This window comes from Mastigoproctus giganteus, chromosome 13 (assembly GCF_048544385.1).
Source record: "Mastigoproctus giganteus isolate SK-2022 chromosome 13, ASM4854438v1, whole genome shotgun sequence".
Taxonomy (NCBI): Eukaryota; Metazoa; Arthropoda; class Arachnida; order Uropygi; family Thelyphonidae; genus Mastigoproctus; species Mastigoproctus giganteus.
The window spans coordinates 84895330-84910723 of record NC_143587.1 but is presented as its reverse complement, the minus strand read 5'-3'; the positions used below and the strand labels follow the sequence as shown (position 1 = coordinate 84910723).

Sequence of the window (15394 nt, the reverse complement as noted above, 5' to 3'; positions counted from 1 at the left end):
TGTCTAAATGATCCTGCAGTGCTTCTTTAACTAGTGCCTCCATTAATTTTCCTGGAGTTAAACTCACAGGTCTATAATTACTTGTGTCAGCCTTTGATCCTCCTTTGTGAATTGGGGTCACATTTGCACATCTCCAATCTGTGGGTACCTCCCCTGAGTCCAAGGAAGCTCTCATAATTATGGCTAAGGGTTTGCTTACTTCCTCTGCTGCCTCCGTTAATATAACTGGATAGATCCCATCCACCCCGGGTGCCTTTCTTGTGTTTATCTTCAACAATTTCTCCTCCACTTTACTCTCAGTTATTACAAGATTCTCTAGCTTACTGCTAGAGTTGAATACACCTCTGGCTTTCCCCTCACTAAATAACTCCTCATGTGTGAATGTCGATGCAAAATATTCATTTAGTTTGTTAGCTACCTGAGTAGGATCATCAACAGTTGACCCATCGATATCAAGTGGTCCAATCTGATTCATCCCCTTCCTTCTAGAGTTTACATAAGTAAAGAACTCTTTGCTGTTTTTCTTTGCATCACTTGCCAAAGATTTCTCGTAATCTGCCTTCGCCTGCCTAACCTCCTTTGTAACTTGATTACAGATCAACTTGTATCTATCATAGGCTTCTGTGTCATGTGTTAATTTATATATATCCCATGCATGTTTCTTCTCTGCCATATGCCTCATCAGTTCATCTGACATCCATTTAGGCCTAAACCTTGAACAATATTTCTTAATTGGTATGTAAAGCCTAGTAGCTTCCAAGATAAGTTCTTTGAATGATTCCCATTTTGCATTTGCTGTTGGTAACATCATCAGTTGGTCCCACTGTATAGAATTTAAATACTGTCTCATGCATTTAACAAATGCATTTATTTTTTCCAGTTTTTTAAACAAAATTTTTATTTTGATTTATTTCTGATAATTTTTCTCTATTTTTATATTTTTTATGTAACAGTTTTTCAATTTTCATAAATATTCATATTCTTCAAAAAAATTCATTCCAGATAGCTTCCATTACTTGTAAAAGCAATAAGCAGAATTTTAATTTCTGTGTTACTTTTTATTAGTTTGGACGAATTTATTTTGGATATCTGCATTACATGGCTAATCAATTATTTCTGATCAAGAGTGAAATTTACACTTCATTGTTTAGTTTGCTTGGGCTGTTTCCTTGTTACAGGTTATCAACCATATTTAGGCACATGTTTTCAGTTATGCCCGTTTTTACCATTTGCACTGGGACATCCATTGTCACATTTCTGTTATGGCTTTGCTAGCAATAAGCAGGCCATAACAGAAATGTGAATGTTTTGGAATATTCAGAGTGGCAGATGTTCTGTAATCAAGTTGTCACTGTGGTTCCCCAAAGCTTTTTTTGTTTTTGTGTAATTTTTTTTTCTCTTATGTTTGTTTATTGATGGTGCAAGTAGGTGTATACCAGATCTTTCTAGTTATCTTTATTTTCATTTTATCATTTTGTAGTTTCACAGTATTCTTTAATTTGTTTATTTTAATTTTTTGTTGTAGGTAGCAGCTGGAATGTCTCAAGTATCATTTGCTGTATGTAGCAGCAATTTTCATAAGTATTTAATTAAAAACAACAAAAACATTATCCACTGCTTATTAAGTAGCTTCCCTTGTAATTGAGTCAAGCAGGTCAATGGCCTGGCTCAATTACATGGCAAATTATATATATATATATCTGATCTGATCATTGCAAAATAGATGACATACATAACATGGTTGTTTTAATATTACTTGAAATAATATTACTAAACTTACAATAATAAGACTATTAAAAAACTTAAGTTATAAATTACCTTTGGAAAACTAACCTAATTTATCCCCACTGAGCTCATCCACTCGCCTCTCCAGAGATTCTCTTCTGTTTTGTTCAGAATGGAGATCCTCTTGGAGAGTAGATACATTTTCATTCATAACGTCTATCTGTGCTTGGTAATGGGCTTCTTTCTGATCCCACTCTTGCTGTTTTTTTTTTTCCAACTGGATTGTTTCTCTCTAGAGGTATAAGGAAAATGAAACAAATATCGCATATTAAATGAATATATGCTGACTATGTGATGTTATTATTATTACTAGTCATTATTATTATTACTATTATTATTACCTGAAAAAAAAAATTTTTTTTTTTTTCAGGAATCACCAAGAAAGAGAAGAATGATGATATTCAGCATACATATATAAAAATATAAAGGATAACATTAATACAATAATTTTATCGGAATTTAAAGACTGTTTAATCCCTGAATAATATGTATTATAAATGGATGTAGCATGCATTAATTAAAATTCACTCATGCACCAGTTAGAATCCATGCTAACTGAAAGCAGTATGCATATTATGTAAATATACTTTAATTTTTATATGTGAAATAATTTTTGATCTATAGGTATTATACAATTTGTTTCTTTAATTCTGTGGTCAGGGTCAATAATTCACAGTTTTTCTATGTGATGGCTCTGAACTAAGAATCCTGCTCACATCTATCTGTCTTCTGGTTATCTTGGGATGAAGCTCAAAATTAAAAAAAAAAAACAGTAAATTTAGCCTTTTTTTCCACTAAGTAAAAAATTTCTCTATTATTATGAGTTGACATTAGGACATTTCAGAAAAATTTCCAAAGGGTAATCAGTTAATGTATTGTTAGTTTGCATGACTTTGGCACATGCCACATAGCGCACAATCTCCACTACAGGTTTTCGGATTGTTAACAATGGCAAATGCATAATCTGCCGTACAGTACAAATTTATTCACCATATAATGAAAATAAAAATGTTCCATAAAGATTGAAAGTTGCTTATATAAGCTTGGAGAATTTCTGAAATGTAATAACTGTTTTGATTTGTTCTATATTTGTTAATAATTTTAAAAATAACTGAAGGAAACAAAATGTTAATTGGAGGTGCTTTTGTTGTGGACAACAGTATAATAAGCTAGGTATTTTGGTACCTCAACATTTGTAACTGCTAAGCCAAATACTGTAGAGCATTTTAGAAGTGAGGTGGGAGGGAATAATTATATTTCCTTTCATGGAACACATTAACAGAAATAAAGATTTTGCAATTGGCAGCTCATGAACTTGCATGCCAAATTTTTATGAAGTAACCAGCAGCCAGCCACTACTGTTGTTGTTATTTGGTTTTAGGAGCATTAGCAACTAAGGCCATATTGCTCCGAGTATATGCGGTGGTCATTCCCTGACCTTTCTGCATCCTCCGTATTTGGTGGTCATGGGCTCGAACCCCAGTCTAATCAAGAAGCGTGTGCTATGCACTGCTGCTCCTGCTCACCTGGCTACGGAGGCGCCTCCAGCCACTGCCAAAGTAAGATAAATCCAAGCCTGTCTTCTCACCCTTCCCTACACTTATAATGTATATTTGTTAATATATTTCATAGGAAATGATACATTCTAAACTACATGTATTAATTACTATTTGCGATAAGGAAGGAAACAAAATTATTTTTCCTTTTTTAGATCAAGAGCTCACAATATTAATTACATTTAATCATCCAATTCTCTGAAAGCATGACGTAGTAGTAGTGGCATGTGATGCAAGAAAGCAAGTTTATGAGCTTATGCAGCATCAGCCAAAAAAAAAAAAAAAAAAAAAACACACCATTCCCTCCAAATGCCTGTCCAGTTCCTCCTTAAATTTATTCACCCTATCAACTTCCTTCCACAAGGACAGATAGAAGTTTGTTCCAGCAATTAACCACCAGCTGGCTAAAGGCAAATTTCCACACATCTATTCTACTTCTGTCCTTTTTGAATTTATACCCCCCTTCAGTCCGTAATCTGAACAAGTGGAAGGATCCCATCAGAATTCAGTGTGCTTAACCCAATCAAGGCCTTATACACCTCAATCAGATCACCGTGCAGGTGCCTAGTCTCCAGCCACTGCAATTTGCACAACTCAAGCCTCTCTTGGTAAGAGGATCCTTTCATCCCCCTCACCAATCTTGTTCCCTTCTCTGTACACGCTCGAGCAAATCTACATCCTTCCTAAAATGAGGCCTCCAGACCTGCTGGTCTGGAGGTCTCATTTTAGTAGTACATATTTATTATATACTACTAAATAATATATTTAGTAGTATATTTAAAATATATTTAAATATATTTATTATTTAGTAATATATTTAAAATTAATACTGACATTTATGTATAACTTTATTCTTATTACTGCAGTAATCTATAAAGTTACATTACTTTGCGGTTTCAGAAGTTCACATGGAATATAAAAGCAGATTCAATGTTAAACGGGGAACATGCTTTGTAAAAAGGATAGGTGGAACAGGACCAGGGTACGTCTGCCAGGGGCAAAGGTTGATGACGTTGTAGAGCAGATATCATCTTGTAAGGGCACAAAAGGTGATATAGTTGTACACGTTGGCACTAATGATATCAAGAGTAGGAGACCGGCGGAATTACTTAACAAGTACAGGTCACTGTTGAAAAAAAGCCATGAATTAGGGTTGAATTAGAAAGTGTCTGCAATTCTGCCCAGACACGATAGGAGGGAGTATATGATGAGAGCCTTGTCGATCAATTTGGCCCAGGAAAGATTATGCAAGGCTCAAAGGGTAGAATTTTTTTCAGCCTGGACTGTACTTGTTAACAGGAGAGATTGCTTCTACAGGGATGGGATACACTTAAATAGAAAGGGTGCAAGAATATTTGCTGATGCTATCGAGGCAGTGTTAGGTGGATCGGAAAACTGCTAGCTTGGGGGAGAGACAAAGACGAATAGATTAACAGTAGCCACTGGCAGAGGTGAAGGAGATTCTTGCACTGCTTCTATTGGAATGAGCAGAAGCCTGAAAAACAAGATGCAGGATTTTTCAGAGACTGCTGGGAGTCATTGGGGTACAAGTAAACAAATGGGTTGTGTTAGGGTAGCTAAGAATAGAAATAGGTGCACGTATACTTGCGTGTACACCAATGCTAGGAGTTTAGTAAATAAATTTGATGAATTTGAGGTATTGCTCAAAACATCAAAGGCAGATATTGTTGGGATATCAGAGACGTGGTGTCATACAGATATAAGGAATGCAGAATTGGAATTTGGGGAATACAACATCTACAGAAAGGATAGACTGGATAGGAAGGGAGGAGGGCTTATGCTATTAGTTAAGAAATACATAAAATCCAAGGAAGTGAAGCCAGTGGATATCGCTGGACAGTGCAGTGTCGAGTCAGTTTGGTGTGACATAAGCATTAGGAGATCAAAATTGAGAGTAGGAGTGTGCTATAGGCCTAATGACTCTGTTGAGTATAATAAGAAACTGTACAGAGAAATAGAGTGGGCCAGTAAATCAGAGAGTCTTATAATGGGAGATTTTAATTTCCCAGATATTGATTGGAATTTGGGGGCTGGTCACTCACACACTAGCAAGGCTTTTGTGGATTTATTGGATGATTGTTTTCTACATCAGCATGTTAGGGAGGCAACTAGAGGGAGGAATACTCTTCATTTGATTATCAGCAGTGATTCTTCATGCATTAAGAATCTGCAGATAAATGAACCACTAGGTGGCAGTGTGATCACAGTGTGCTGAAGTGGGATTTACTCAAAGAGGTAACTACCATTAGGGGTAAAGGGAAGGGTTATTGCTTTCGTAAAGGCGACTACGATGGACTGAGACAGTATTTAAATTCTATGCAGTGGGACCAACTGATGATGTTACCAACAGCAAATGCAAAATGGGAAGCATTCAAAGAACTTATCTTGGAAGCTACTAGGCTTTACATACCAACCAAGAAATATTGTTCAAGGTTTAGGCCTAAATGGATGTCAGATGAACTGATGAGGCATATGGCAGAGAAGAAACATGCATGGGATACATATAAATTAACACATGACACAGAAGCCTATGATAGATACAAGTTGATCTGTAATCAAGTTACAAAGGAGGTTAGGTAGGTGAAGGCAGATTACGAGAAATTTTTGGCAAGGGATGCATAGAAAAACAGCAAAGAGTTCTTTACTTATGTAAACTCTAGAAGGAAGGGGATGAATCATATTGGTCCACTTGATATCGATGGATCAACTGTTGATGATCCTGCTCAGGTAACTAACAAACTAAATGAATATTTTGCATCGACATTCACACATGAGGAGTTATTTAGCGAGGGGAAAGCCAGAGGTGTATTTAACTCTAGCAGTAAGCTAATCCACAAAAATGAATAAATTTAACATTTATTAACATATTAATATATAGAGAATCTTGTAATAACTGAGAGTAAAGTGGAGGAGAAATTGTTGAAGATAAACACAAGAAAGGCACCCGGGGTGGATGGGATCTATCCAGTTATATTAAAGGAGGCAGCAGAGGAAGTAAGCAAACCCTTAGCCATAATTATGAGAGCTTTCTTGGACTCAGGGGAGGTACCCACAGACTGGAGATGTGCAAATGTGACCCCAATTCACAAAGGAGGATCAAAGGCTGACACAAGTAATTATAGACCAGTGAGTTTAACTTCTGTTCCAGGAAAATTAATGGAGGCACTAGTTAAAGAAGCACTGCAAGATCATTTAGACAAGACTTCAGTTATAGCTCGGACACAGCATGGTTTTGTCAAGGGGAAGTCTTGCCTGACCAATTTGATTGGATACTATGATGCAGTCACAAAGGAACTGGATGCAGGGAATAACTTTGATATTATATACTTGGATCTTAGAAAGGCTTTTGATACTGTTGCACATGGAAGACTGCTGCACAAATTGGAGCAGTGTGACATTGGAGGCAAATTGCTGCTGTGGATAAAGGGGTGGCTGAGGGGGAGAAGACAGAGAGTGGTAATCAATGGACACTGCTCGTCGAGGACTAATGTTATTAGTGGAGTCCCTCAGGGCTCAGTGTTGGGTCCATTATTGTTTTCTGTATTCATAAATGATATTGATGATGGTATATCAAGCTTAATGTCGAAGTTTGCAGACGATACAAAGGTAGGCAGGGTTGTCAAGGACACTACTGACACTATACTGCTGCAACAGGATCTGGAAAGGGTGAGCAGATGGGCTGAGAGGTGGCAAATGAAGTTTAACATTGACAAATGTAAAGTACTACACATGGGAAACAGCAACCCCAGAGCAACGTATCAACTCTGTGGTACTACACTGACAGTGGTAGAGAATCAAAGGGACCTGGGGGCAGTTGTGCAGGCAGATATGAAGTTCTCTGAGCAGTGAAGACGGGCTGCAAGAGTAGCTCACGGTGTATTGTCAATGATATATATGAATTTTTCTAGCAGTGATAAGGAGGTGATTATTCCCTTGTATAAGGCAATGGTCAGGCCACACCTAGAGTACTATATACAGGTCTGGAGGGCTCATTTCAAGAAGGATGTAGAGCTGCTGGAACGAGTACAGAGAAGGGCAACAAGATTAGTGAATGGAACAAAGGGGTGCTCTTACGAAGAAAGGCTTAAGTTTTGCAAATTACAGTGTCTGGAGACTAGGCACCAGCGAGGTGATCTGATAGAGGTGTATAAAGCCTTGAATGGTTTGAGCATGCTCAATGCCGATGGGATTCTTCCTCTCGCTCAGAATAATCACCTGAGAGGGCATAAATTCAAATTGAGGAAAGACAGATGTAGGATAGACGTGCGGAAATTTGCCTTTAGCCAGCGGGTGGTTGGTTGGTGGAACAGACTTCCATCCCTTGTCATGGAAGTTGATAGCCTAAATAAGTTTAAGGCTCAGCTGGACAGGCATTTTGAACGAATAGAGGGGTGAAGTGGAAGTGGTTTCTTTTTTTTGGCTGATGCTGCATAAGCTTGCTTTCTTGCATCAAATGCCTCTACTAATGCTAATGCTAATCACTGGCCAGAGTCTGATTAGTGTCAACATTATATATATTTTTTCTTAATTTCAGTAACAGTACAAAGCACAAATTAAAAATGAGAAATGTTCTAAGAAGTAACTTTAAAAGCAGTTCATCCTCTTATACCTTTAAAGTGTTACTGGACTAGTTAGTATAAGTTAATTTTGGATAAAGTTACTCATGGAGTAAGACATGCAAAGATTACAAGAGAAGGACTGATGGATTCACTACATAGCTGATAATCTAAATAAAATGTTTATATCCATATTCATATGTGAGTGTTCTATTAGACTTGAAAGTTGGTTCATAATAGGTAATAGAATTCGCACAATTGCGTGTTTTTTTTTTTTTGTTAGTTGTTGGCGCAATGGCTTCTGTGGCCATAATGCATCTCCCAAGGTTTTTGCATTTTACTCTGATCCAATCCCGAGGCAGGATTTGAACCCGCAACCAGGCACACACACTTTAACCACCTGGCTAGCCCACTCAGCGGACAATTGTGTGATCATTTAATTATGATCGATGCAAATGTGGCAGGCAGGATTTTCCCAGTGATGTTAAAGGATGCAGCAAAACAGACTGTGAAACCCCAATCAATTATAATGAGTGTATTCAGGGAATCAGGTAAAGAAGCGACAAACTGGAGGTGTACAAATGTCTCTCTAATTATCAAAAGGGCAAATTAGATAATTACAGACCTGTACATTTATTAGTAGTGCCAAATGGTCCTTGAGGATATCACAGACATTCTCTCAGATATGCCAGACAAGCTGTACTCGCTAATTGGGAGTCCAAAAGGCTGATGGAACTGATTTTCGGGTGACATTCAAGTCAGCAGACCTAATTTCAGCAAAGTCTGGAGGGTGCGTGACAGCCAAATCCTCTGCTTGCACCTTCACAAAGGTGGGACTGTTAGTAATACCGGGAATAACCTCCATGCACAAGCACACTATGGGTGACCAGACCATCCAGGTATGAACCAATGTACGCAGGGATAGCGGTGTGGCACCCACACCACATGGAAGAATGCCACCCCTCTGTGTTACCAGGTAATACTAGGTGGTAGATGACTCTCATCAACCGGTGCAATACCACCACTTTGCTTATTGGATACCTGAAGTGGTGGAACCCATGTTTAGTCTCCAGAGCTAAGTTCCAGTCAACCCTTCCCTCATCTCTTCCATCATGCAGTATGACTGAAGACTTTTCAGGTTATGATGAAGATCATGACAAGATCCAATCTTCCTTACATTTCAAGGGTACAGTTCTAAAATGTTCGCAGGCCAGCTGCTAGTTAGTACACCGGACCGAATCTATTGATAACTCTTTAGGAGGTTTCCAGATCAGCTAGTGTATAATCGTGCTACCTCTACTCTGCCAGATAGAGACTGGAGGGAGTCCTTGTCGGAGACATTGTCGAGGCCACGTTATGTCAAGGACCTGGGTATATTCTTACCATGTGTACGCCACATCCAATTCATTACTTCATACAGCATGTCCCACCCACTTTTTCTTACTATTGAATACACCATGAATTGTCAAACTAATAGAACAAGCTTATCTGCGAAAAGATCTAAACCTCCCAATCGCTTCCTAGTTCATTTCACAAATATATGTGATCTCAATTCTAATTTCAAACGATGTCCATTTCCACTTGCAGTCTGCCAAACCCCATGTACTTTTTCTGACAGAATCTCAGTTATCGGTTAATTCAACTACTGTTCATCTCAGTTGCCCAAATTATTCACTGTGCGATTCCTTTCGCCTCAAAGGTGGTACTTGTGCATATGTCCGTTCTGGTATTCCCTGTCAGAGAATTGGCAATTTGGAATCTCCTCTCTTCGATCTTCTCTGGTTTAAAATCTCTCTACCTCACTGTGTCAAATTCATCTGTTGTCTCTACCGTTCTCCCAACTCCACTAATTACTTGGAACTCTTTGACTTCTTCTATTTGCAACTTGACTTTCTCCAGTCCAACTTTCCTAACAGTGAGGTAATTTTCCTTGGTGATTTTAATGTTCACAACTCCAGCTGGCTTCCATTTTCTAGCCACACCGACCCAGCTGGTCGATATGCTGAGGCTTTTGCAATTTATAATGACCTTGCACAGATTGTTCATTTACCTACAAGAATATCAGACAATCCTAACCATACAGCCAACACGCTTGATCTTTTTCTCACAAACAACCCTTCTAAGTATATGGTTGAAGTGAGTGGTCTTTTAGATACCTCAGATCACAACTTGATAATTGTCTCTGCTCCAATGGAGCCTTTATCTCATGGCTATTCCCAACCTCGTATTGTTTGGCATTACAAGAATGCAAAATGGGATGACATGCGAGATTTCTTTTCCTTGGTTGGACTACTGTTTCAAAACTTCTGATGTCACTGTTTGCTCAGATCGTGTCAGTGAAATTATTCTTGCAAGAATAGAATCATTTATCCCACACTCCACTTTAAAATCTCATGTTTTGAGCAATACCTCAAATTCATTAAATTTATTTACCAAACTCCTAGCATTGGTATATACACCTGTTCCTATTCTTAGCTACCCTAACACAACCCATGTGTTTACTTGTACCGCAATGACTCCCAGCAGTCTCTGAAATACCCTGCACCTTGTTTTCCAGGCTGCTGCTCATTCCAATAGAAGCAGTTCAAGAATTACTTTCGCCTCTGCTAGTGCCTACTGTTAATCTATTAGTCCTTGTATCCCCCCCCCCAAGCTAGCAGTTTTCCGACCCACCTAGCACTGCCTCGACAGCATCAGCAAATATTCTTGCACCCTTTCTATTTAGGTGTGTCCCTTTGCTGTAGAAGCAGTCTCTCCTGTTAACAAGCACAGACCAGGCTGAAAAAATTCTACCCCTTGAGCCTTGCCCAATCTCTCCAGGGCCGAACTGATAGACAAGGCTCTCATTATATACTCCCTCCTATCGTGTCAGGGCAGAATTGCAGACACTTTCAAATTCAACTGTAATTCATGAATTTTTTTCAACAGTGACCATGCTGAATATTCCATGGTATGGCGGATTTGCAATTTGTACAGAGTGAACAGCTATTTGGAAGAAAAGTAAGGCGAGAGAGAAAGAGAAAACCAAGTTTTTTGTATGCAGAGGAAGCAATATTTGTAATGTGCTTGTGCCAAGAGAGATTAGAAGGCAGGTAATCCCCAAAAGAGATATATCATTTTGCCTAGAAATTGGTGTGTTAACAAAGATAAGCACAGGGGCAGAAGAATCCTTTATGCAAGATATAAGACAAGGCTGAGTTTTAGAAGGATTGAAATCAATTAATTTGTCTTTGCCCCACTGGAGAATTACCTGGAGATCAGCATTTAGGGATTTGGTAGTGGCTATTTCAGAAGTTTAAGCTGTTAGTGAGGGGCAAGGTTTCTCAAACTGGAAGGTGGAATGCAATTTACTACCATCATCAAAACAATGGATAGGCTTTCTGGGCAATGGAAGTAGGTCATTAATATAAAATGGAAAAGAGTGGGAGTAAGACCTGAATCTTGGAATACCTGAATTAGTGGAGAAGTTAGAAGACAGCTGTCTACCATCACCTGCAATGAGAGTGGTCAGGGAGAATACAGGATACCCAATTAAAAAAACAGCAGTAATCCGTAAGATGGAAGCTTATTTAGAAGATCTTCATGTCAAACATGATCAAAACCTTTTGAAATGTCAAGTGTAACTGTTTCAGTTTCATCAAACTTTTCAAAGTTCGGCAGCAATTTTTTATAATTTCAGTTCACAAATTCTGCCAAAATTAATAAAAATTTGTGAAAAATCAAAATATCTTTAGTGATTTTTGAAGAAACTTGAAGTGATGGAACCAAACTTCTGTTTGTTTCAATCATGTCAGGTTTTGAAATCAGCATTAGAAATTAGGAATTGTTAGCAGATATTCGAGAAGTTGAAGCTGATTGAGCAGGGTGAGGTTTCTCAAACTGGAAACTGGAATGCAATGTGCTATCATTGGCAATACTATGAATAGGATTTCCAGTCAATGGAAGAAGGTCATTAATACACAAGAGGAAACGAGTGGGGGGAGAGAAATGAACCTTGGGGGACACCAGCATTGGTGGAGAAGTTAGAAGACACAGAGCCATCTACCATCACCCTCAGTGAGCGATGAGAGAGAGAAAACTGGATAACCAATTACAAAAAACAGTTGACAAACCATAAGATGGAAGCTTCTTTAGAAGACCTATATGCCAAAAAGGACTGAAATCCTTTGAGATGTCAAGAGAAACTGCTTGTGTTTCACTGAACTTTTCCATTGAAACTGTACATAAATGGATAACATAAGCCAGAATATCACCAGTGGATTGACACTGACGGAATCCATACTGGCGATCGTTGATCAGACAGGTTTCTAAATAGGATAAGAGCTGGTGATTAAGTGATTTCTCTATTACTTTCGAAAGAGTAGAAGTAGTTGTAATGGGATGATAATCGGATGGGAGGGATTTGTCACCCTTTTTTAGGAACTGGCTGGATATGAGCAAATTTCTAAGCAGAAGGAAAAACACCTTTGAAATAAGAAAGTGAAAAAAGGCAGCAAAGAACAGGAGTAAGTTCAGGAGTGCAGGTTTTGAGAACAAGAGGAGAAATACCATCAGGTCTTGGAAAATTCTTAGCATCAAGATTCATCAAAATCCTTCTGATATCCTTTTGACGGAAGACCACAGGAGGCACTGAATGGAGCTTGTTGGGAATGGTGGGAGGTGTTTTACCAAGATCATTAATACATGAGTTGGAAGAAAAATGGGATGCTAGCAGGTCAGCTTTATCCTTGGCTGAAGTGACAATAGGACCATCTGGTTTTGACAGAGGTGGGAGCAGAGATGGGCAAAAGTTGCAGCCAATAGCTTTGACAAGAGATCAGAATGCTCAGCTATCATTAGGGCAAGAAGCAAGTTTTCTACTCTTAGCCTGCTCAAAATCTAGTGTGGACTGATTAATAACTGCTTTATAATTGTTGCGAGCTCTTGTGAAGCGAAGAACAGGAGTAAACTAAAGAATTGGAAACAAAGCCAATTAAGACATGCAACATTCTTCTCTTGAACAGTCTTAGCATATTTATTGGAAAACCAAGGTTTAGATAAAGTACGAGATTTTAGAGTGGAGCATGGAATAAAGGATTCTATTCCTACAAGAATAATTTCACTGACATGATCTGAGCAAACGTTGACATCAGAAGTTTTGAAAGAGCAATCCGACTAAGAGAAAAGAAAATCTCACGGGTCATCCCATTTTGCATTCTTGTAATGGCAAACAAACAACACGAGGTTGGGAAAAGCCAGAGATAAAGGCTCCATTGGAGAAGGGGCAATCACAAAGTTGTGATTTGAGGTGCCTAAAGGACCACTCACTTTGACCATGTACTTAGAAGGGTTGTTTGTGAGAAAAAGATCAAGCATGTTGGCTGTATGGTTAGGATTGTCCGGTATTCTGGAAGGTAAATGAACAATCTGTGCGAGGTCATTAATAATTGCAAAAGTCTCAGAATCTCGACCAGCTGTGTCTGTGTGACTAGAAAATGGAAGCCAGCTGGAGTTGTAAACATTAAAATCACCTCGCTGTTAGGAAAGTTGGACTGGAGAAAGTCAAGTTGCAAAGAGAGGAAGTCAAAGTGTTCCAAGTGATTAGTGGAGTTGGGACAACTGAGACAACAGATAAATTTGACACAATGAGGTAGAAAAATGTTAAGCCAGCGAAGATCGAAAAGAGGAGATTCCAAATTACCAAGTCTCTGAGAGGGAATATCGGAATGGACATATGCACAAGTACCGCGTTTGAGGTGAAAGGAATCATGCAGAGAATAATTTGGGCAACTGAGATGAGCAGTGGTTGAACCAATTGATAACTGAAATTCAGTCAGAAAAAGTACATGGGGTTTGGCAGACTGTAAGTGAAAATGGACATCATTGAGATTAAAATACTGAGACCACCTATATTTGTGAAATGAACTAATAAGTATTTGGGAGATTTACATCTTTTTACAGAAAAAGTTTGCTCTATTAGTTTGACAATTCATGGTGTATTCAATAGTAAGAAAAAGTGTGTGTGTGGGGGGGGGGGTACGCTGTATGAAGTAATGAAATTTTTGGATATGGTGTATGCATGGTAAGAATATACCCTGATCCTTGACATAACATAGCCTCGACAATAACCCTCCTCCCCACATACATTAGTTGATCTGGAAGCCTCCTAGAGGGTTACCAATAGGTTCAGTCTGGTGCACTAACTAGCAGCCAGCATGAGAACACCGTTTTAGAGCTTGAAATGTACCCTTGAAATGTAAAGAAGTTTGGATCTAGCCATGGTTTTCATCATAAATTCGAAAGACATCAATCATACTGCATGATGGAAGAGATTGGTTTTGCCATGGTTGCTTCTCAGAAGTGTGTCATGGTTAAGTTGATTTTGGAGCCCTTCAGTGTCTCTATCAGCCAGCTATGGGGCATGGTGTTGGAGACCCTCAGTAGTTGATGTAGGCTGCATATAAGTTGAGATGCTTCTTATAGGCTTGCTCCATAAAATATTAACAATAGGTGCATGTATACTTGCATTTACACCAATGCTAGGAATATTGTAAATAAATTTGATGAATTTGAGGTGCTGGTAAAGACATCAAAGTCAGATATTGTTGGGTGATCAGAGACGTGGTGTCACACAGATATAATAAATGCAAAACTGGAATTTGGGGAGTACAATGTGTACAGAAAGGATAGACAGGATAGAAGGGGAGGAGGGGGTCATGTTGTTAGTAAAGAAACACATAAAAGCTAAGGAAGTGTATCCAGTTGACATGGATTGACAGAGATACATTGATTCAGTTTGATGTGAAATAAGCATTGGGAAAGCAAAATTGAGAGTAGGAGTGTTATAGACCTAATGACTCTGATGAGTACAATGACAGAGAAATAGAGTGGGCCAGTAAATCAGATTGTTTTATAATATAGGATTTTAACTTCCCAACTCAAAAGTTCCAGAAATAGACTAGAACTTTTGAGTTGGTCACTTGCACACTAGCAAGACTTTTGTAGATTTATTGGATGATTGTTTTCTGCAGCAGCATGTTTAAGAGACAACTAGAGGGAGTAATACTCTTGATCTCGTTATCAGCAGAGATTATTGATGCATTAAGAATCTGCAGATAAAGGAACCACTGTGTGGTTCCTTTATCTGCAGATCACAGTGTACTCATGTGGGATTTACTCAAAGATGTAACTACCATCAGGGGTAAATGGAAAGGTTTTTGCTTTCATAAAGGGGACTACAATGGTCTCAGACATTTATAAATTCTATACAGTGGGACCAACTGATGAAGATGGTCCCACTGTATAGAAAGATGATGATGACTGCCAACAGCAAATTCTAAATGGGATGCATTCAAGGAATTAATCCTGGAAGCTACTAGGCTTTTCATACCAACTAAGAAATACTGTTGCAAAGTTTAGGTCTAAATGATTTTCAGATGAACTAATTAGACTTGTGGCGAGAAGAAAAATGAATGGGATGCATATAAATTATCAGGA

The 15394-nt window shown here is 38.5% G+C and overlaps 1 protein-coding gene across 1 annotated transcript in view; it reads right to left on the bottom strand.

Moving 5' to 3' along the window:
• LOC150076228 (uncharacterized) overlaps window positions 1-15394 on the bottom strand; it is a 744224-nt gene that overhangs the window by 66779 nt on the left and 662051 nt on the right. The window contains exon 36 of the mRNA XM_090387291.1: window positions 1834-2017. Within this exon, the coding sequence (XP_090243417.1) occupies window positions 1834-2017 (184 nt within the window). The remainder of the gene's footprint in view (window positions 1-1833; window positions 2018-15394) is intronic.